The following is a 24,433-nucleotide window of genomic DNA, read 5'->3' on the forward strand; positions in this document are numbered from 1 at the left end:
TGCAATTAGAGGAAGGGGGTCAGTACCGTTAAACAATATAATACAACAGGTTGATATTAAGGCAGATTCCTAGACTTACATTAGCTGCAAAAAAAACATTTAATGGTTTTAATTGAACTTGTAACTGCATTAAATGGTGTTTCTTTATATCTGCCTGGAGTTTGGCTTTAATTCCCAAAAAACCTGATCCATCTATATTGTTTAATAGTGTATGATTAGAAAGGGAGAATTGCTTTGACTTGTTTACCATCTGGGTAAGGTTCCATTTAAAACAAAAGTGACCTGTACTGAGGTAGTCTATGTCTGCATGCAATAAATCAAGGAATCAAGGAATCCAATAATTCTGATTGGCTGGCTTCAAGCTTTGCCATAAAAGACTACATGTGCCAAATACTAAGACCGATGTCACAATACTGTTGCTGGTGACACAATGCCAGCAGTTGAATCCAACGGGATAGGTTCAACTTGGCCTAATGGAATAGATCCCTCGCTTGGTCAGAATGCTGCAGAATCTCACTCAGGAGAGCAGCTAGGGATCAACATTGTGTTGGTCAAGCTATGGTAGTGATCTTGCCACTGGGGAGTTTTCACCAGAGACAAAATCACAAGTGCGAGACTTAAGATTCACTTGATTCCAGAATGGATTTGTTCACTTCTAGACAGTGTATGGTTGTGGCCCTGCTTTGTTCTTTCCAACACAATTAGCCAATGATCATGATGCTTATGGCTAACGTAAAAATTAGAGTAGACCCTACCCCCCCCAATAGTTCTCTTGTTGGCCTGTTTCTACTGGATTCTGATCAAATAAACTAGTGTAGGGGATGTCTGCACATTTACAAACATGTCGGAGCAGATATATAATTTGTACAGACTGGGCAAGTACCTCTTCAAGGACCACAAGGACTCTCTTCAACTTGGGGGGCCCATTTATTTTAGCTGAGGGTTGGAAAGACACCACATCTGCTCTTGGACATAGTTCACTTCAAGGCCAGGAGAACTGGAGAACATTCTTCATCATGTCCTAACCTGGAGCCTCAGGCCCTGTACACACGATCAGTCCAAACTGATGAAAACGGACTGAAGTTCAGTTTCATCGGTTCACCGATGAAGCAGACTGATGGTCTGATGTGCGTACACACCATCAGTTCAAAAACCGATCAAGTCCAACGCGGTGACGTAAAACACAACGACGTGCTGAAAAAAACGAAGTTCAATGCTTCCAAGCATGCGTCGACTTGATTCTGAGCATGCGCAGGTTTTGAACTGATGCTTTTGCGTACTAACCATCGGTTTTGACCGATCGGTCAGGCGTCGATCAGTCCGATTTTAAAGCAAGTTCTAAAACTTTGGTCTGAAGGACAAAAGTCCGATGGGGCATACACACGGTAGGTTTGGACTGATGAAACTGAACTTCAGTCAGTTTTCATCCGTTTGGACTGATCGTGTGTACAAGGCCTAATACCTAAGTGGAACCAGGTTGCAACCACTCATTGCCTGACAGGTGGTGTAGCATGCAGAATTCTTCCCTCATTTCTTTTCTCACCATTTAGAGTAAAAGGATTGGGAGGGTCCAGTGTCTGGCCCCAGTTGAACATTATGAACTATGAAAGAGTTCAGAGGCTACTCTTGACCTGCATCTAGCTTGTTGTCTATTTTTATACAGCAAATACTGAGAATCAGTTGAATAAGGGGGCCCAAAATGTGTTGACTATGTGTGCCACTGTAAACATGCATACTTTAGGATACCTCGCTATTGCAGACCAGTTAGGGGCATTTTAGACACACAGATCCATTAACCCACCTTTGCTTAGTAGAAAATTGTCTTCGTAATGAAGATACCTACACATAGGGACTGTATCAGTGCTTAGGAAGAGGAATTAAGTGACACCCAAGTGTTTACAAAAGATTTTCCAGAAAATTTAAGTGCATGAGTATTCATTATTCCTTCAAATAGCCATATATGTATTGAGATGTGGCCAGTTCCGCAGAGAAGCCAAATTTTGATCCATCTATGACCATTACTATTTGAGTGGAATCAATCTAATAGGACCTTTTGAACAGGACTGTTGGTAAGACTTGTGGTTTGATTTACTAAAGTAAAACAGACTGTGCAATTTGCAAGAGTAGTTGCTCTAGAGCAGGGGTCTCCAAACTGCGGCCCAAGGGCCGTACATAGCCCTTTGTTAGCCTTCATCTGGCCCTTGGGGCAGTATTGCTCCCAATGATATGAGGCACTATTCCTCCCAATGGCACCAACAATGGGGTACTATATCTTAGACCAATAGCAATGATGGAGCACTATTCCTCCTCCTACTGTCCACCAACACTGGGGCCATGTTTATTCTCACTGATGCTTGGCCCTGGGGCATTTTCTACCCCAACTGGTCAGAATCCGCCCCCCCTGATGTCTGAAAGACCGTAAACTGGCCCTTTGCTTGAAAAGTATGGAGACCCCTGCTCTAGAGCTTAGTAAATTAGCTCACTTCCACCATCCAATCATGTGAAAGCAAATATGCAGTTATTTTTATTTTCCTTGCATGTGATTGGGTATTCTTTGCAAAGTGAAGCTTTACCTCATTTACTAAGCCCTGAATCAACTGCAGAGTGCAACAGTTTTAGCTGCCTTTACTAAATTGCCTTTACTAAATTTACTAAACTGTTGCCTTTAGTAAATCAACCCCTTGATGTCTATGCAAGAGGGTCATGTTCCCTTCTACATTTTCAATTGTCACCTTTTAACTATGCCTAGTTTAAAAGCAGATTATGTCCTAGTTGTAAAATAATTTACATTCTTAAAGAAAAGTGTGCTCTTGGTGCTTCTCACATCTCACTTGATCCCTCTGATTCCTTACTTCTCACTTTATCCCTCTGATCCCTCACTTCTCACTTGATCCCTCTGGTGCTTCTCGCATAAAAGCTTAGGTTTTTGGTCACAAACCCTTCTACTGAAGGGTACTGTGAGATAATCCCAATTCTGATACTGCCCCTTATCAGAGATCAAATGTTAATTTACTAAAGGCAAAAAAGATGTTCACTTTGCAAGGGAAGTTGCACTTTGCAAAGGAATTTGCTTCATAGGTTAGTGAATGCGGTGAAGATTCACTTTGCAAAGGATACCCAAGTAAAATTAAAAATAAATACAAAAAAATGATTTTTTTGTTGGATGTATTTGGATGATGAAGGTCAGCAGAGCTTCACCACATTCAATAGGCTCTTGCAAAGCCTATTTGCCCTTGGTAATTCAACCACCAAGTTTTCAAATACCTGGGTATGCATGCAGTCAAAAAATGCCATTGGAATAGCTCAATAGGCATTATAGTACGGATCCATATTAGAGTGCCTCGGCACAGTTCAATGCAGTCCAAAAAATACTTTTAGCATAGCACAAAAGACATTATAATATGGATACATATTAGGGTGCTCTGACACAATTCAATATAATCCTTTACTTATACCTAAAAATAAATATTGAATGACATCTTATTAGTAAACTTTTGGGTGAAATCAAGAAAGCCCTTGGATCTTTTGGAAGGGTTTTGGTTGTTTTCTATAGGATTGTATATGTTCTTTAATCTTTTTTTTTTTGTATTCAATCATTTCAAGCATGGGAATTGATGGGAAAAACCCCCAAAAGAGGCTTTAAGAAACAATGCATTCCTTGTAGGCTTCTAATTTTATTGTCCATTCAAATTAAACAACCAACACTTAGGCCTCAAACACACGACCGAGTTTCTCGGCAAAAACCAGCAAGAAACTTGCTGGGATTTTTTTTTTTGCCGAGGAAACCAGTCGTGTGTACATTTTTCGACGAGGAAACTGTCGAGGATCCCGTCGAGCCAAAAATATAGCATGTCTTCTTTTTCCTCAATGGGAATGGAGAAACTTGCCTTGTCGAGTTCCTCGACAGCCTAACAAGGAACTCAACGAGGAAAACGATGTGTTTCGCCTGTCGAGTTCCTCGGTTGTGTGTACAAGGCTTTAAACAGTACCGAAATTTGACCAAAATTTTTCTTAATACTGTATTTGAGAACCAGTTGAGTGAGGGGCCCAAAAATTGGTCTTGCAGTTGTCCATTAACCTCCCTGGCGGTCTTCCCGAGACTGACACGGGGTTAGATTTTCTTGCTACTATCGGTAACCCCGTGTCAGTCACGGGCTTGCCTCGCTAGATCCACAGGCACTTTTTACTTACCTTGTCCCTGGATCCAGCGATGCCACCGCGCTGTGTGAGCGAGCGGGACCTCGCTCGATTCACATAGTGCCTCCGTGTGACGCCGATCTCCGTTCCCTGCGACGTTACGACGCACGGGGACGGAGAACGGCGCCAAATTCAAAAACGTAAACAAACACTATACACACAGTATACTGTAATATTATAGATTACAGTACTGTATGTAAAAAAAACACACCCCCCCTGTCCCTAGTGGTCTGCCCAGTGTCCTGCATGTCATTTTATATAATAAAAACCTTTTTTTCTCCCTGCAAACTGTAGATTGTCCATAGCAACCAAAAGTGTCCCTTTATGTCAAAAATAGTTTTAGATCAGCTAAAAAACAGCGATAATAAATTATAATCACTTGCAGAATTGTGCGATAGCGATTTGTGGGGAAATTCGTCATAAAAAAATAAAAGTAATGACAGCGACAATTCTGCAACTGAGCAAATTTCAGTGATTTTGATTTGATTACATTATTGAATAATTTTTATTATAATTATATTATTATTTGTTATAATTATTTATAATTATTTATTATATTATAATTTATAATTTTGTTTTTAAAAAAATGTAATACACGGGATGCCTATTAGAATCTTGTTTGGTCAGATTTAAGTGAGTTATTTTTAAAAATTACAGACCTACAATATAAAACGCCAAATTTCCTTGCAAATAATGGTACCGCTTTTAGCATGTTTTTTCTGAAAGAATCATACCGCCAGGGAGGTTAATATGAAACAACAGCCAACTCATAAATGGTACCAATGAAACAAAATGTGACCAATATTATAATTTTTATACAAGCCTGGTATAATTTTTTAATGTGCTCTTTGACCTTTTGGTAGTTGTAGACAAAGTAGGTTGATAGAAACTAGTAAAGATGCATTTTTTTCTGTACTAAAATCAATTTATCTCATTGCAGATAAAAGCAAAGAAATGCATTTCTACATCGCAGATTCGGAAACGTCCACCGGTGAATTTTGGCGAGAGATACCAGGTAGGTTCCATTCTGATAACATCTTCTGTCCACCTTTGTGGAGTTAAGCCAATCGTGTTCTGTATGTTTGTGCTAAGCGCCATAATAAAAGGCACTTGGAGTTGATAGGACACCGAGAAAAAAACAAAAACAAATTTAAAATAAATAAAAATAAAAAATCACTGCCAAGCTAATAGCAAGCGGATTATTAATTGCCGAGGCAGCATCAAAAGGGATTTCGGAAATATATACAATGAGGCAGCCTGTGAAAAAAAATAAAAAAAAATCCTTGCCACGACAATAATTGAAATGTTTCCTTGCAAACCTTCCATTTAAAAGGATCACAGCTTATTTTGCTTTTATATCTGTCAGAAAGACATTAAAGGTATTTTATGGCGTCGCTCCCAACATTTATATTATCTCCATGATAATGATCTCTACACAAAATGTATAATACATTTACAAAAATTACATTATACAAATTAAATGAAACCACCTTTTCGCTGATTGCCGAACGTCTCCGAGGGCTTTGGGAAGGACGTGATTAGAAGTTCTGATACTAAGTTGTCTATTGCAGTGTCTTAAGGAGAGTTTTTTTTTTCTTTTTTTCTTTTTTTTTTTGCTTTCTTGGGAATGGAGAATCTAATTTTCCATTTATGTAATGCAAACTGCCTTGGCTTTGACTATTCACGGTTAATTGACTGTCAAACGAGGTTGTTATCCTGAGGCAATGTCTGCAAATTTGCCTGTCAAATGAGACAGAGAGAGCAAGCAGCAGAGAAGGAGGCTGAGAGGGGCAGAGGGGAGAGAGAAAGAGAGAGAGGGAAGGATTGGCGGCGTTCTGTTCAGGAACAGCGATGGGGGCTCAGAACTCTGGAAATGACTCAAGGTAGAGCCATACTCTACCACTACCTGGGGTCAGAGGACACATGCTTATGTGCTTATGAAGGGGTGTACAATGGAAGGTGAAGCTGATTCATTTGCAAAGTGCCACCCATCTGGGAAAGGTCCATCACCATGAACAGTGTAATGTGATGTATAGTTGTATGCAAATGTTGGGGGTAAAATTACACTGAATTGATTTTTGTCAATTTATAAAGGGTCGAACAGTAGATTCAACCAAAGGTCGCCAAGCATATGCCGACACATTTATGCCGACATCTGGTTTACATCTGGTTTACATCTTATTTTCGAGTTAAATGCTAGCAAGTCGTATTAATAAAATGGCCATTGCTATTTTTGTCGCAAAGGTGCGCCCCTTAATCTTTAGTTCTTGAATTTTCGGCGATACCCTACATAGGTCCGCATTGCTCTTTTGCTTAAATCCACATTGGAAGAGGATTCATTGGGATTAGGTAATCAGTGAGTTAAAAAGGTTTAACAAAATCTCTTCTGTGGTCCAATTGGCAGAGGCGCCCATTGTCATATGTCTAAGGATAGGCCGGGGTCATCTGGTTTAATAAGCCAAATGACTTCAACGTATCCCTAGACATATGACAATGGCCACCTCTGCCGATCATATTGCCAATGGGATTTTTTAAACCTATTTTAACTCACAAATTTCACATATTGCCTGAGAACCCCTCAGAGGATCCAGGACTGGGACCCTCATGGCATCGGGAGTGACCACCCTTATTCTTAATGTGGTCATGTGGTTTTCTTCACCTGTGTATTTGAAAAGTTGTGTGCTCCCACCCCATAGGGTGACTGCAGCCTCAACAGGACTGGGACCCTCATGGCATTGAGAGTGACCACCCTTATTCTTCATGGAGACAGGGGTTTTGTCTACCTGTGTATTTGAAATGTTGTGTTCTCCCACCCCATAGGGGGTGACTGCAGCCTCAACAGGACTGGGACCCTCATGGCATTGAGAGTGACCACCCTTATTCTTCATGTGGTCTTGTGGTTTTCTCCACCTGTGTATTTGAAAAGTTGTGTGCTCCCACCCCATAGGGTGACTGCCGCCTCAACAGGACTGGGACCCTCATGGCATTGAGAGTGACCACCCTTATTCTTCATGGAGACAGGGGTTTTGTCCACCTGTGTATTTGAAAAGTTGTGTGCTCCCACCCCATAGGGGGTGACTGCAGCCTCAACAGGGCTGGGACCCTCATGGCATTGAGAGTGACCACCCTTATTCTTCATGTGGTCATGTGGTTTTCTCCACCTGTGTATTTGAAAAGTTGTGTGCTCCCACCCCATAGGGTGACTGCAGCCTCAATAGGATTGGGACCCTCATGGCATTGTGAGTGATTACCCTTATTCTTTATGGAGACAGGGGTTTTGTCCACCTGTGTATTTGAAAAGTTGTGTTCTCCCACCCCATAGGGTGACTGCAGCCGCAACAGATCTAAGTTATTTTCAGGGTTTTTTTCCCCTATTGATAAACCATTTGAGCCATTTATCATTTTGAGACAGTTACCCTACATTATAAGGGCTCTCCCGCCTCCCTTTTTTTATTTTCCGGTGGACACCCCAAGCTGCACCAGAGGCTACTGGCCAGTCCTTTAAGATCGAACCCGTCAGATCTTTGACAGACCCAACCAAACAGGGGCTTTAGGAGGGGACTAGGGGCTAGCCTTCTACCCACTGATTATGGCCTTCCTTTTTTCTTTTTCTGGACGGACACCCCAAGCTGCTCCAGAGACCACTGGCTAGTCCTTTAGGATCAAACCCCTCAACTCTTAGGACCAGATCCTCAAAAGGGATACGCCGGCGTAACTGCTGTTACGCCGCCGTATCCCTGTTTCTAACTATGGAACTGATCCACAGAATCAGTTTTCCATAGTTAGGCAGAAGATCCGGCATGTGTAAGGGACTAACACTGCCGGATCTTAGGATGCAGTACCGCAGCCGCCGCTGGGGGCATTTTGTTTCGAAATGCCGCCTCGGGTATGCAAATTAGCACTTACGGAGATCCACAAAGCTTTTCAGCTTCGTTTTTTCTCCGTAAGTTTTAGTTTGCAAACGCAAAATTAGGGCTGCTTTTACAAAGTGTAAACTGTTTACACCTTGTAAAAACAGACCCTTCTGTCCAGCGACGCAAATTTTTTTTTTATTTGAATTTTTTTTCCCGACGCAACTTTATTGACCCGTCGCAATCCACAAAGCTCGGCGTAACGTAATTTCGCGCTATGCACGTCGGGAAAATGACGTCACAAGCATGCGCAGTACGGCCAGCGCGGGAGCGCGCCTAATTTAAATGGGAATCGCCCCCATGAAAATAGGAACGCCTTGCACCAGCGGAATTTAAGTTACACAGCCCAAAATTTCTAGGTAAGTGCTTTGTGGATCGGGCACTTGGGTAGAAATTTTAAGGCAGTGTAACTTAAATGGAAAAAATTAGGTTACGCCGGATCTTTGTGGATTACCCCCTTAGTGTACTACCACATTCTACATCTCATTTCACTGGCATTAATTACACACAACCTGCGGCAGAGACCACTGGCCAGTCCTTTAGGATTGAACGCCTCAGACTTTAGTTGACCATCACATCCTAAATCTCATTTCACTGGAAATAATTACACACTCAGGCAAAGTCATTATGCAAAGTGAACATGCTTTACTCATTTGGTGTGTCAGCCTGTATGGAGTTGATTTACAAAAGGCAAATTGGCTTTTAACTTTACAAGGGGATTTTCACTTTGCAAAGGGAATTTTCCCTCAGTTTATTGTATTCAATGAAAATTCACTTGGCAAAAAAAACTCAATCACATGCAAGGACGATAAAACAGCATTTTTTACTTGCATGTGGTTGGATTATTGAAGTCAGCAGGGCTTCATCTCTTGCACTAAGCTCTGGGGAAACTTCCCCTGCAAAGTGCAAATTCCCTTGCAAAGTGAACAGCCTATTTGACTTTAGTAATTCACTCCCAATTAATCGACTCACTGAAAACAATGCTGCTACTATGTGGCGGATATTTTGTTCAAAGTGGGAGTAAACCCCCATGTATGATTTTTACCTATAGGTAAGTCTACTGTATAATAAGGCTTACCTATAGGTACTGTAAATATCTCCTAAACGTGCACCATTTAGGAGATATCTACTTTAGATGCAGCTGGTGATGTCACCAGCTCATACCTGTGCTGTTTCTTCACAGCCGTGCCTTAAACAGCGATTATATTTGGTATGCAATGCATACTAGCACTTTATTACTCAGGCCAGGTTCACATATGTACAGCCGCAGTTTTGTGCATAGGGTCCAATGCATTTCTGTTCACTGATTCAGGTACGATTTAGGTCCAAATGTTTGCCTGAATTCACACCTGAACCGGGCCCAAAAACACACAGGACCTTTTTGCGATCCACACAGCGGCTGCCCTGGACCTGTGTTAACCGGCTCTATTGAGAGCCAGTCACACCCGCCTCTCCTATCGCATCCAATTTGCACATATGTGAACCCGGCCTTAAACCAGGGCCCATTTTTTGCAGTTTACTATTGTTTTAAGGTAAAAAAAACCTTCTCTGTTCGAGGATCCTCCCACCCGCCCCCCTCACCTTTTCTTTCCTGGGCCCGATCCAGAAAAGTGCATGAGAGCACCATTGTGTCCCTTCTCAAAGGGCAGATTGATAGCAACGGGAGCGATTGGTTCCTGCTCCTGTCAATCAACTGCAGTGACCAAGGAGCGGGGGGCCTGTGTCCCGCTGTTTGTGTCAATGGGCGCAGCAGCGGGGCTTGGGAGCAAGCATGCATTAATGCCCTTACTGGCCAGCAGGATGGCTGTTGGTCGGGCCCAGCTATGCGGTGAACAAGAGTCAGATCCCCATCAAAAAGTGGAACCAAATCAAGCTGGGGTGTTCCTGCCTAATAAAAGTAATAGTAGGCATCTTGTGGTGTCTGCTTTTAGGTCGGAATTTAAAAATGTTAAAACTTATTAGGCTTCATTTCCATGGACGTTTTTACAGCCACTTTTTTTAGCCTTTTTTACAGCTTAAAAACAAAAAAAAAATTTGAGCTGGAGCTCAAAAACGCCGCGGTATCGTTTTTGAGCGTTTTTTAATGTCTGGCGTTTTTACAGCTCTAAGGCTGGAGCTTCAGAACGCACTGGTCCTGGGGTTTTTTTGCAGCTTAAAAACGGCTCAGCCATCTACAGCTCAAAAACATCATGGTGGGCATGAGGCCATAGACTAACATGGAGAGCTGTTTTTAAGCTGCAAAAAACGCCCAGAAAATTGGCTGTAAAAACATCCAAAAACGTCCATGGAAATGAAGCCTTAAGGTTCCCTTTAATTACTCTTCGACTTAGAACGCCAAAACAACACTTGCGACCCAAACTATTGTCACTCGAATAGCATAGGAAGCCCCAACTGAGTGTTCTTTTGTTTGTTTTTGGTGAAGTTTGATTTTTTTTGTAAGTTGAGGTGTTTACATTATGAAAAAGCTGTGAAAAAATGCCATTTGAAAAATGTAAAGAGACAATAAAATTTATTTTACAGTTATTTGATGTTTCTCAACATTTTACATCTTCAACATTTATATAATAAAATGGGGGGTGGATTTTAGGAGGTCACTTGCGACCCAAACTATTGTCACCCAAATAGCATAGGAAGCCCCAACTTAGGCCTCGTACACACGACCGAGAAACTCGACGGGCGAAACACATCGTTTTGCTCGTCGAGTTCCTTGTGAAGCTGTCAAGAAACTCGACAAGCCAAGTTTCTCCATTCCCGTCAAGGAAATAGAGAACATGCTCTCTTTTTGGCTCGTCGAGTTTCTCGACAGTTTCCTCGACGAAAATGTACACACGACAGGTTTCCTCGGCAAAAAAATATCTCCCAGCAAGTTTCTTGCTGGTTTTTGCCGAGAAACTCGGTCGTTTGTATGAGGCCTGAGTGTTCTTTTGTTTGTTTTCAGGTGAAGTTAAAAAAGAAGTTAAATTGAGGCGTTTTCAGTATGAAAAAGGTGTAAAAATAGCACTTTGAAAAAATGTATATTTAAAAAAAATGTAAATTAAAAAAAAGAAAAATTTAACATTTTAAGAAAAATCAGATAATAGTTATTTTACTGTTATCTGATGTTTCTTAAAATGTAACATCTTCAACATTTATATAATACAACAGGAAGAAAGCAAACAATGTGTACTGTCTATTTACATTTTTTCCAAGTTGCTATTTGAACCCTCTTTTTAATTAACAAATAAGTAAAAAAAAATAAAAAATACTTTGACCCTTTTGAGGTCTAAAAAAACACTTAATCTTCTGAAAAAAAAATGCCTTTCTATTCTCATCAACACTAACTGCAGAGTGTGAGAGAATAATATGCAATTGCTGTTTTGTAGATTTTTTTTTCTTTATTTTTTTATTTCAATTATAGCTTGTATAATACAAATATTTATATTTATGTGTATTTTATTGTGATGCCGCAGCTCTTCTTAATAAATATCATATAAAAAAAAGTTAAATAGCAAAATATCGAAATGCAATACAAGACATGTAAACTCAAAATACGTGAACAGAGAATTTTTTTTAAATGTGGTGATACATTTTGAAAAATATTGACGGTAATGGTTGCAAAATCGCAGAAAAGCCCTAGGGCCATCCCAAAATTTATAAAAAACTAAATTCTGAGTTTCAAAGTCAGAATTCCGAGACATGCCGCGTACACACGAACGGTTTGTCTGATGAAAACGGTCTGATGAACCGTTTTCATCAGACTAACCAATCGTGTGTGGGCCCCATCAGTTTTTTATCCATCGGTTAAAAAACTAGGAACTTGTTTTAAAATCTGATGGTTAACTAACCGATAGAAAAAAACGATCGTCTGTGGGCACGTCCATCGGTTAAAAATCCACGCATGCTCAGAATCAAGTCGACGCATGCTTGGAAGCATTGAACCTCCTTTTTCTCAGCACGTCTTTGTGTTTTATGTCACCGCGTTCTGACGCGATCGGTTTTTTAACTGATGGTGTGTAGGCAAGACTGATGAAAGTCAGCTTCATCGGATATCTGATGAAAAAATCCATCAGACCGTTTTCATCGGGTGAAACGATCGTGTGTACAGGGCATAAAAGTCAGAATTCTGAGATTAAAAATCTGAATTCTGAGTTTCAAAGTCGGAGTTCTTAGATTGAAACTTGGGGCAGTCCTATCTCAGAATTCTGACATTTAAACTCAGAACTTTGTTAAATAAATTTTTTGATGGCCCCATGGCTCTTCCGTACAAAATCAAAAGGACCTAGATTATTAGATTATTGCATTGTAAAGACTATTGTTTGCCCTTAAAATTATTATTTTTAGCAGTTATCTGCTGATTTAAAAAACGAAATCCTCATTGAGTGGATTTCATTTTAAGCAGGCTGTGGAATTTTGCACATATTGGTAAGTTGCCATTAAATGGATGTTCCTGTTTTTTGTGGTTCTTGGCATTTGCACATTGTTCTATACAGTAGCTCATTTTTGGCTTTTTTGCTAATTCCAATTCTGTAACAATTTTATCAGCAGTTTTTATAAAACTCCAAAATAACAGAACAGCCTAATGTTATTAAATTCCCATTCTAGTCTTTTACCACTCAAGTATTCACTGGGAAACGTTGGCTCAAATGGCTCAACATCTCCTTACCCATGGGAAATATAAAAAATAAATACAGCCATTAGTGCATCTCTTGTGTTATTTTTCTTCAAATACCAACACTTTCACCATTCCCATATTGCATGCTGTAGGTTTGTATAAACATAAAAACAATACAGAAAGGCAACAAAATTTTAAAAAGGACTTGATAGTGGGATATCTGCCCCATAAAGCGTTTAATTAACTTTTGCATCATCTTCTCAGTGGGTCACCGGCAAACAGTTGCCTCGCCGATCCTTCCTTGTCTATATTTTAATAACTTGTTGAAATGTTGGCATTAAAGACAGAATTAAGCTAATAAAAATACAGCATAAAAAAAACATTGGATCTCCATCGCACACAACATATGCCGATATCTTTGTTACAGCCACCAGTAAACAAGCAAAACGACAACAAGACAGAAAGAGTGGTTAATCCATCGAGCGGGAGACGACACCTAACTCCCGCCTTTGGCTACGTATCTTACTGAATGGGCCCTTAAACGGAAATTTATGTAGTCACTTCACTACCCATGAAACCGTTTTAATCTTGAAAAAGGCAATTACTCCATGGCCATAAAATCGGACTAGGGAGGAGAAACAAAGTAAATGATGGAATTCCAAGTCAACAAAGTCATTAAATTATTGTTTTCCTGTGTTTTTTTGTTTCTCCAGCGGAAGCTAGTCAAGAGAATGGCACATCCCAGTCCCTGAAGAAGGACGTCGGAACTATGGGAAAAGGTAATAGGCAGTCTGGACTGGCAATGTCGCAATTCTGTTTTTTTTTGTTATATTGCCTGATGAGTAAGGAGACGATTGTGAGCTAATGTAAGCTCCAGTGCTGGACATATATTGCAGAGGAGCCATCTGCAAAACACTTCCATTTCTTTCCAAGCAATGTGCATGGTGATTTTAGGAGCAGATGCCATCAACTGATCACAAAGTGGCTTTATAACTGTTAACCCAATCAAGCCCAAAACAAATCCAATTTTTTACCTGCTAGAACCTCCAAATGAGCTGTTTGTCCTTTTCACATTTTTGGAGAAAATAAACTCTTCATAATTCCTCAACATTTGCGCTGGCACTCCAACTTTTCCAGCACCATAAATACGATCGGACAAGACAGAAAGATGGAAATTGTTGTCTTGTTTTGGAAGCTACAACCTCCAAAGGTTGATGAGATACTGACCTGGAATAAGGGCTACCATTTCAGGTGTCTGTCTCGCTTACCCCTAATGCAGGGGGTCAGGCACTATAGCTGGTTACTGTGTTCTTCAGATATAGCAGCCCTCTTTCCCATAAGGCAAGCAGACCTACCTGTACTCAGTTTACCTCAGGACTTATACACAATTCTATAGCACCTGGCTACCATGTCAGGGCAGGCACGAACTGAACACAGCAAACCGGTCCTTGTGGTTGGAAGACCGGCAGAGAGGTTCAACGACAGTCCAGGTATAAGATAGGCAAGGTTCAGAATATTCAGGGTCAAATCCTTAGTCAATAGGCAGGCAGAGTTCTGAGCATATTTAATATCCGGGCCAAAGTCGTCAACAAGGGAATCAAACTAGCAGATGGGGCAGGCAAACAAGGAGCTAGGAGCACATGTAACAAACACAATATTGCAGGCATGAGACTGCAAGCTTGGTTGGCTTAAATCAGGTTTGGTCTCCACCCAGAGACTGGCTACATCAATCACCTTACAGGTGGACAGACACACAAGGAGAATGCCACTGTCAAAACCAGGATGTTGGAATGAGACCAGCAGCTGTGATGGAGCAGGCATGCCACACGCTCCTGACAGCGTCATATGGCACCAGACCTGAGATGCATCCTGATAGGGGTTTGTCTTTCTGCAGTTTTGACCTTTGGGAAATGAGGACCTTGAAACTTGCACCTTCAAAAACAATTCAGCAATGGCAGCTCCCATATTTCCATCCCGACAGGTTTAATTTAAAGCAGACATATAGAGATTGCACATGTTGTAGACTGCATTTGGGAACCAGTAGCAGAAATATCCAAGTGCCAACACATGTTTAGATTTTTTCAAGAACCCCCCAATTCCAACATTGGTAGCCCCAAAACATATAATCCTTTATAATGCAAATACAGACTCTTATAGGAAGTCAGTGCTCAAGTTATCTGGTCTTTATAAAACAGAAAATTTTACTGTAACATATTTTGATGGAAAATAGGGTGTAACCACTACAGTCATGTCAGTATATAAACTTGCCTACTTGATGGTAACTGGATTACTGGAGGATTACTGGACAGAGAAAACTAATCAGGTAGTTAAAAAAACTATTGTGAACCCCATAAAACCCCCTCCCCCTCCTGCCCTCCCCCAAAAATTGGTATTAGTAGCACCTGTCTGAACTGCTTTTCTCCTCTCCTGTCCATTTATATAAACACACATTTTTGTATTTGAGTCTTTATTTATATGTAAGCCAGGGTGACGGGGATCTGGCCTGCATCGCTATCTGTAGGTTACCTACAGTATGTTACTTTGACTTTGATTACCCTAAGGTTGGCCATAAAGATCTTTTGTCAAAAACAATGGCAGAGGGGAACAATTGTCTCCACCACAAAGCCAAGTGTTGACTTGAATGATTCTTCTCCCTCTTGCTTCTATGCCAAAATGAGCATATAGGAAGAGTAATATAGCACCAGTTTTCAGAATAATGCTTCTGAAAACTGCAATCTTAAAACAAAACTAGACATGTTATGTGGGCAAAATGAAAACCTTTTCTGGGCCAAACATCCTTATGAAGTAGCTATCAAGGCCAAATATTGGTCAGTAATGGAAGGATCAAAGTTGGGTGTGGCCGTGTATGTTCGCTGCTCTACCACGAGCCAAGCATCATTCACAATATTATTATTCATTGGTCAACATTGCTTTTAAACTTTGTCCGTAGATAACTAACTTGTGTTGCCCAAACATTTAAGGATGACAAATATCCTCTCACATTGGAATGGCTGGAATAGAAATGAAGGCTTCATTGGATTACACAGTTGAAGATCAGGATACCTGATCAACAGGGAGAAGCATTAGTTGCCCAAAAAGCTTTGGTTTACGACTATATCAAAAATTTACCTCTTGTGAATTAATTTTAATAGGCCAATAGACTTTCCAAGATGGACCATTAAATGCAAATCATAGAAGCCATTCATTAGGCAAAGAGACATGGAAAGGATTCATACAAGGTCAGACTTACGTCCTAGACCTAGCCTATTCCACAACAGGCAGAAATGTTTCTTATCCTCTTTCTCCCTTAAAGGTTGAACACATTAGCGTCCATTATTTGCCCTTCATTATTCGTGACGCAGGCCTTTTAAATACTTGCATTAACTCCTTCCTTGCCCCAGGGTCCAAAGCCATCTGTCAGCAGAACACAGCTTACCACAGGCTAGCCCCCAGCTGAAAGGGTTAGCGGCTACGTTAGGCAGGCAACTGCCTTTTGAACCATATTTTACGCTTGACAAGCAACATATGAATAATATATAGAACTTGGGTGGATATAATTGAGATTAATGCATGCATATCAATCAATACATGACACGGGTAATATAATACTTTAAAATAATATATTGCATTGATTTATATTCATGGATTTATGCGTCAATTCTGTGCCAGGACCCATGAAAAGGGTTTTTAAGCCGATAAAATATTTTGTCTTCTGATTATAAATGGGAGCATTTAAGAGCCCTGTGCCGAGGGGGGCTGCCAGCACTTGCTAATGACGGGTCTTTCGTTTTGCTCTCTTTTCCAGAAGAACTCCAGAAAGTTTTATTTGAACAGATAGACCTACGAAGAAGGTTGGAGCAAGAATTCCAAGTTCTAAAAGGCAGTCCGTCGTTCCCAGTTTTCAGTAAGAGCATTTACATTATTTGTTCTAGGGGAAAAATAATGTATTCTGGGAAATACCTGTAATGATGATATCCAGTGGATGAATTATTTTGTTTATTTCACAAGTTTATATATATTTGTTTTTGTCCACATTTACATGCAGACCAAGCTGTCCAGTAAAAGTGGCAGTTACGGGTGCCGAGACATACCATATAACATTGCCGGGGGTGCTTACAAAAGTCAGCTTTTATTCATATGGTATAAAAAAAATCCAAGGTTTCTGTAGCTGCTTAAAATGTTTTTAGTTGGAGTTAAGCTTTAATGTGTTAGGCCTTGTACACACGACCGAGTTTCTCGGCAAAAACCAGCAAGAAACTTGCTGGGAGATATTTTTTTGCCGAGGAAACCGGTCGTGTGTACATTTTCGTCGAGGAAACTGTCGAGAAACTCGACGAGCCAAAAAGAGAGCAAGTTTTCTATTTCCTTGACGGGAATGGAGAAAATTGGCTTGTCGAGTTCCTCGACAGCCTAACAACGGCAGGAAAAGTCCACCGCTGGACATAGGGGGAGAGCTGTTTTTCGGAGGATCGAAGGATCGAGTAAGTATAGCCTCTGTGCGCCCCTGGACAAAATGAGCAGTTAACCCAACTGGATGGGAAAAAAAAGATTTGATAGAAGTTGTCCTAACTACTGACTCCGGAAATGTTGGAAAATGTATGTAGATCAGTCGGCTGCAGCAGCTGGTCAGTGTATTCAGATAGCGGAGGAGTCCTGCTGCCAGAATACAATGGCCCATCCACACAAGGGTGGACCAACTCAATATTGAACCCTACAGACTAAGATTGGGATGCCATTGAGGCTGGGTTCACACTATTGCGAATGGGATGCAGGTTTCCCAGCAAATTTTGACTGACTCTCGATGGATCCGGTTTACATATATCCGGTGCGGCACCGGTGAAAATTTGCGCAGGAGCCCTGTGCGTCTTTTGGTTCGTTTCAGGTCCGAATTCAGCCAAACATTCGGGCTGAAATTGGACCTGAAATGGTGAACGGGAACACACCGGACCCCTGCTGTGATCTGCATGCGAAGATAGTGTGAACCCAGCCTAAAGTTCATGTGCGTGTAAAGGCAGGTATCCCAATACTTTTGACAATATAGTGTAAATATTATCTATACCTCAAAGCTTTCACAGATTGGAGGAAGACACATTTGGGATGCCATGCAGCTTCCTCCTACATTTCCAAATGCAGCTGAGATCTCTTCTTTTATTTTTAAGAACAAACATTTTTAATAGGTCCTCTTTGCTGGTTAGTAGGGTGAAATTTGTATCAGTTTTTAAAAATATTTCCTTTTTTTTATATATATATAAGATTGTGCTGCTGAAGTCTACTGTACGGCCTATAGACAGACAGGACAGGTGTCTTTTGTGTCTAACTGGTATCAGCAGGCAAAGAGTTACATCTCATAGAGAATCTATATAAGTGATCTGAAAGCCGTTCCCATCAGGACCTATATCTTATTTATAAGAACGTCCCACGAGTGCTTTCCCAGAGCTTCCTCACTTTAGAGGAGTCGCTGTGCGTTTGGACGCTTCCTGTCTTAACTCTCAATGAGCTTGGTTAAAACCCTGATGGAGGAAGGCTGTTTAATGAGCGAGCGGTAGCCCATTGTGCATTTAGCTCTCCTCCCAGTTCCATTACGGCCAGGCCTCTCTGTGCGCCCCCCTGACATTAACTGCACACACCATGACGGGAGCCGGCCGGCCGCCCAGCTCTTTAATAATTCCTCATCACTGAATGCCTCTTCATTCTTGCCAGGCATTTGCTCTTCCAGCTGTCCATTTGTCATTCCTATGGTTGAATAGCTCGCTATATACCGAGTATAGAGAGTGCAAACATACCGGCTCTCTCCTTTCCAATAGACTGTACTCCAGCCTTGGGAATACTTCCATCTCTCACTTAGTTGGGAGGGTTTCTGAGGTCCCAGAATGCAGAATTTCCATATGAATGATCAGTGAATCCCCCTATACGAAATTACAGCTAAACTTCACTTTTTAAAAAGTTACAGAAACTTTTTTTTTTTTTACTTTTGTGATAAAGGTTTTACATAAATGGATAAAAGCTGATCATTGTCAGTGGTAATTGATTTGTCTCAACCCTCTAACTTCCCCTATTGCTGGACAGCTTGGTCTGTTTAAGGAAGTTGAAAAATAACAGACTTCCTGGCAGGATCACCGGGTAATAAAACTACATTATAGAGGGGGCTCAGAAAAACAAAGACTGCTGTGTTAACGATATTGATGGACTGCATTATATATGACAGAGGTCATTTTTATTTTGACTAGACTTCTACTTTAATTTATTTACCGTATATACTCAAGTATAAGTCGACCCGAATATTAGCCGAGGCATCTAATTTTACCACAAAAAAATGGGAAAACGTATTGACTCGAGTATAAGCCATGGGTGTCCATCTGCATGCCTCACTGTGCCTCACTTTGCCTCACTGTGTCCATGCCTCACTGTGTCAATGCCTCACTGTGCCCATGCCTTACTGTGCCCATGCCTCACTGTGTCCATGCCTCACTGTGTCCATGCCTCACTGTGCCCATGCCTCACTGTGCCCATGTCTCACATACAGGAATGAATCTAGCTAAACTCAATACAGTGTATAAAAATATATAAAACACCTGGGATGCATATATATCCTCTACACACTGTAACTGTAACTGACTCGCCTGCCTGCTCTATCTAACTCAATTCAAATGACACTGTCTCTCTCTCTCTGTCTATCTTTAACCACCACCGCAACACACTACACAAGGCCGCCACGCAGGCGGCCTTATATAGTGTGGGGCGTGTACTAAATCCCCTGAGGCATAATTGGCCAAAGCCACCCTGGCTTTGGCCAATTACGGCTCTCTGTACAGGCGGCGCTGTGATTGGCCAAGCATGCGGGTCATAGTGCATGCTTGGCCAATCATTAGCCAGCAATGCACTGTGATGCCGCAGTGAATTATGGGCCGTGATGTGCCACTCAAATTTGGCGCGGACGGCCCATAACGTTCGCAATTAGACGAACAGTCGAACATACAATGTTCGAGTCGAACATGAGTTCTACTCGAACACGAAGCTCATCCCTACATTGCACGTGGTTGCAGTGCATTTGCATTGTTTCCCATTTATGAATAGGTTGAATGGGTTGCGTTTTTAGGGCATGCATGACTGTTGAATAGTTTTATTAATAATACATTTTATTTGTAGGCACCTTTCAGAACACCCAAAGTCACCTTACAAGAATAGCAACAGAGCAACAAAAAATACATAAATAAAATAAATATACATTATACCGCGGGTTCAAAGCGAGGTATCGAGACTGTGGCATGCGAACGCCCCCCTTGGCTGCCATATCAGCTTAAGGGGGGCGGGGGCAGTTAGGGGGCACTAAAAACTTAACTCAACCATGCATTTTTTGATGCCCCCCAACTACTAGTCTAAAGGAGGCCTACCTCCTAGCGATTTTTTATTTCAGCAGTTTAGTTCCACTTTGATTCTAATATCTGCACAAGAGTATGTGCATCGTTTGGTTTTCTCACCAACCACCGCATGTGCAGGATCAAACATCTACAACATCATTTTCCTCCGTCCTGCTTAAATCCCGGTATTTTCAGCATTATTTTCAGCTTTGAGATGGTTTTCTTGCAGCAAATCCGGGCTTTATAGTAAGACACAATATAATAGTAGATTGTTTAGTCGCTTTCCTCTGACTCTGTGCACAGGGCCAGACTGAGCGAGCCAGACACAGGGATTTTGATTTAAATTAAAAACGGTCATAGCGAAGCCTGCACTGGCTGATGACACTTGGAATCTGATTGGGCGGTGAGCAGCGACATACAGTTCTTCTTTCAGGCACTTTGAGAAATGACATCCACTGCGGCTAATTTGTGAAAAAGAAAACTGTTATGCCCCCGTAGACACGAGCGGTTTTCCTGTCGGAAAAAAAAACAATGGTTTTCCCAACGGAATTCCTCTCAAGCTTGCCTTGCATACACACGGTCACACAAAAGTCCTTTGAACTTTTGACTGCCAAGAACGCGACAAAATTAAGTTCTGTGCTTCCGAGCATGCGTCACATTGTTTCCGAGCATGCATGTTTTTTTCCCGTCGGAAAAGTATACAGCCGAACGTTTTTGCCGCTAGGATTTTTTCCTGACGGGAAAAAAGAGATCCCGCTACCTTTTTTTCCCCCGGCAGTTTTCCTGTGGGAAAAAGTCAGATGGAGCATACACACGGTCGGGATTCCCGACGAAAACAGTGTTCAAACCACACATGTGAGGTATCACCCTGATCGTTAGAGTGAGAGCAATAATTCCAGCCGTAGACCCCCTCTGTAACTCAAAACATGCAACCTGTAGATTTTTTTTAACGTTGCATATGGAGATTTTTAAGGATAAATGTTTGTCGCCATTCCACGAGCGGACGCAATTTTGCCCTGCGTTAAAGACGGCCCTGGTGCTTCTATTAGGGTGAAAGTCACATTTTAGCACATGGACTGATGAGAATAGTCCTATGTACTCTGTAGAGCAATTTGTATAATATGCTGAAACTTTATAAGTATGGGAATACATTATTGAATTGAATAGTCTCATTACACTGTATATACTAAGAGTTTTTTTGTGTTATTTCTAGACAACTTCCATGATCAGATGAAGCGGGAGCTGGCGTACAGGGAAGAGATGGTTCAACAGTTACAGATGGTAAGTCCTTCACAATTTATATGGTACATGTCTTTCCCATCATAAACATTATTATTTAGCATAGAATTCTTATTTTCAAAGCGATATTAAATCCAAAACTAAAAATGAAATATATTGCCGATTACTATTCAATCGATGTGGTGGCTGCATCCGTTTTCTCTTTTTTTTTTGGATTTCCCCCCCTCTGTTTTGGGTGCTGCCACCTCAAATTGAGAAGCGGGGGGAGGGGCTGCTGCGAATTGAGAAGCAGGGGGGTGCCGCCGCTAATTGTGAAAATTGAAAAGTAGGGGGGCGTGAATTAAGAAGCGGGGGGGGGGGTGCCACGAATTGAGAAGCGGGGGGGGGGTGCTGCTCTGCGAATAAATATATATATAAAAAAAGGGGGGGTAGCCATGCGGGGCCCTGGGGACCTCCGAGCCCCTGGGGACCTCTGGGCCCTTAATAAAAAGATAAAAGAAAAAAAATTATAAAAAAAAGGGGTTGCCACTCGGGGCCCTGGGGACCTCTGCGCCCTTTAATGAAAACAAAAAAGAAATAAAAAAAAAATATAAAAAACATTTTTTATTTACATTTTTTTTTATAAAAAATAAATAAAAAAAGGGGGGTTGCCGTCCGGGGGCCCTGGGGACCTCCGGGCCCCTGAAGACCTCTGGACCCTTTAATAAAAAAAATATATAAATATATATAAAAACAAATGACATTTTTTTTATTAAAAAAAAGGGGGGTTAATAAACATTTTTATTAAAAAAAAAAAGATTTTAAAAAGAAGGGTTGCCATCCGGGGGCCCTGGGGACCTCCAGGCCCCTGGGGAACTCCGGGTCCCTTACAAAAAAGAAAAAAAAGGGGGGGTTGCCATCCGGGCCCCTTACAAGTGTACTGCCTGTAACACCCCCCCCCCCCCCCCCGATGGCGGCCCTGCCTGTAAGTAGTAACACACCTTCTGTATTAGATAACCTCCAATCTGGATGAAGGAGCACAGGAACCAACTTTGGGCAGCTTTTACGAGCGGCATGCTAAGAAACATTTGTCCGCTGGAAACCTGTCCGATCCGCCGGAAAATTGTCCGGTCGGCTGTACACACGACCGAACATGTCCGCGGAAACTGGTCCTACGGACCAGTTTCAGCAGACATGTTCGGTCGTGTGTACGAGGCCTAAGAATTAGTAAGCTGCAATATAATAAATATTTCCTTATGTTTTGTTTGTTTATATTTATTAACCTATGCAGCCAATTAGAATCAAGCTTGTAGTGGTCTGACTTTAATCAGAGCAAAAAAAAACATACATACGTATGTATATATATATTTATCAAAATATAGATAGATAGAATATATATGTGTGTATATATACATATAGATAGATAGATAGATAGATAGATAGATAGATAGATAGATAGATAGATAGATAGATAGATAGATAGATAGATAGATAGAGCCATATTTTTATAAATATATATAGGTATATATACAGTTGAGTTGTGATCATAAGTTTACATTTCCTGGCACAATGTATGATTTCTTGGCCATTTTTCAGAGAATATGAATAATAACACAACAACATTTCTTTCACTCATGCTTAGTGTTTGGCTGAAGCCATTTATTATCAATCAACCGTGTTTACTCTTTTTAAATCATAATGACAACAAAAACTACCCAAATGACCCTGATCAAAAGTTTACATACCCTGGTGATTTTGGCCTGATAGCATGCACACAAGCTGACACAAAGGGGTTTGAATGGCTGTTAAAGGTAACCATCCTCACCTGTGATCTGTTTGCTTGTAATTAGTGTGTGTGTATAAAACGTCAATGAGTTTCTGGAGTCCTGACAGACCCTTGCATCTTACATACGGTGCTGCACTGACGTTTCTGGATTCTGAGTCATGGGGAAAGCAAAATAATTGTCAAAGGATCTGCAGGAAAAGGTAGTTAAACTGTACAAAGCAGGAAAGGGATATAAAAAGATATCCAAGGAATTGAGAATGACAATCAACGGTGTTGAAACTCTAATCAAAACACACGTCCACCTGTCATTGGCTACAGCAGAATAAAGTGAAGGTTCTGGAGTGGCCATCTCAGTCTCCTGACCTCAATATCATTGAGCCACTCTAAGGAAGATCTCAAACATGCCGTTCATGTAAGACAGCCCAAGAATTTACAGGAACTGGACGCTTTGTGCCAAGAGGAATGGGCAGCTTTACCATCTGAGAAGATAAAGAGCCTCATCCACAAATACCACAAAAGACTTCAAGCTGTCATTGATGATAAAGGGGGCAATACACGGTATTTAGAACTGGGGTATGTAAACTTTTGATCAGGGTGATTTGGGTCATTTCTATTGTCATTATGATTTAAAAGGAGTAAACACAGTTGATTGATAATAAATGGCTTCAGCAAAACACCAACCATGAGTGAAAGAAAAGTTTTTGTGTTATCATTCAAATTCTCTGAAAAATGGCCAAGAAATCATAAATCCTGCCAGGGTATGAAAACTTATGAGCACAACTTTATGTATTTAAAGCACTTCACGCCTTTTTCAGGTTCACACTGAAGATATATGAGGGTCTGTGTAGCATCAGTTTTCTTCATATGAGTAATAGAGGCGCACAGATGAGAGAGAGGAGATTGGTGGGCACTGATGTGATGGGCGTTGGTGGGCAGAAGGGTGTCTTTGGCCTATAACTTTTACACAAGTCTAATTATTTAGAGATTTATTCTGGTGCAGAGCAAGGAATCAGAGAACCCATTGGCTTTCAGACTGACAATCACTTAGTACTGTGTCTCAGGTGCACTTCAGACTTCAGCCACTAGGTGGCAGTTTGGGATTGTGTTGCAAGAAAGATAAAAGGAAAATTTACTTTGCTGCCACCAGCAGCATTCGGCGCCATTGCCCAATGCAGTCCCATAGCAAGAACAAAGCAATTTGCCTTGGTATGTCTTCAGTTCATACCAACATTTGTGTGCGTTGGTAAAAAAAAAGTAGATACGCTGCATTTTTTTGTGCTATATTGCATCTCAATGCCCTGCAGCACTGAAATGCATTTTAAAAAGGCATTGCAATGCACGGTAGTGCGCGTTCATACCTCACACCAGAGGT

The 24,433-nt window shown here is 41.1% G+C and overlaps 1 protein-coding gene across 2 annotated transcripts in view; it reads left to right on the forward strand.

Moving 5' to 3' along the window:
• SKOR2 (SKI family transcriptional corepressor 2) overlaps positions 1-24,433 on the forward strand; it is a 57,159-nt gene that overhangs the window by 24,050 nt on the left and 8,676 nt on the right. For both annotated transcript variants that reach the window (XM_040336667.1, XM_040336676.1), the window contains exons 4-7: positions 5,138-5,212; positions 13,413-13,478; positions 16,505-16,603; positions 21,271-21,338. In XM_040336667.1, coding sequence (XP_040192601.1) covers positions 5,138-5,212; positions 13,413-13,478; positions 16,505-16,603; positions 21,271-21,338 — 308 coding nt within the window. The remainder of the gene's footprint in view (positions 1-5,137; positions 5,213-13,412; positions 13,479-16,504; positions 16,604-21,270; positions 21,339-24,433) is intronic.

This window comes from Rana temporaria, chromosome 1 (genome assembly GCF_905171775.1).
Source record: "Rana temporaria chromosome 1, aRanTem1.1, whole genome shotgun sequence".
In the NCBI taxonomy this organism is placed as follows: domain Eukaryota; kingdom Metazoa; phylum Chordata; class Amphibia; order Anura; family Ranidae; genus Rana; species Rana temporaria.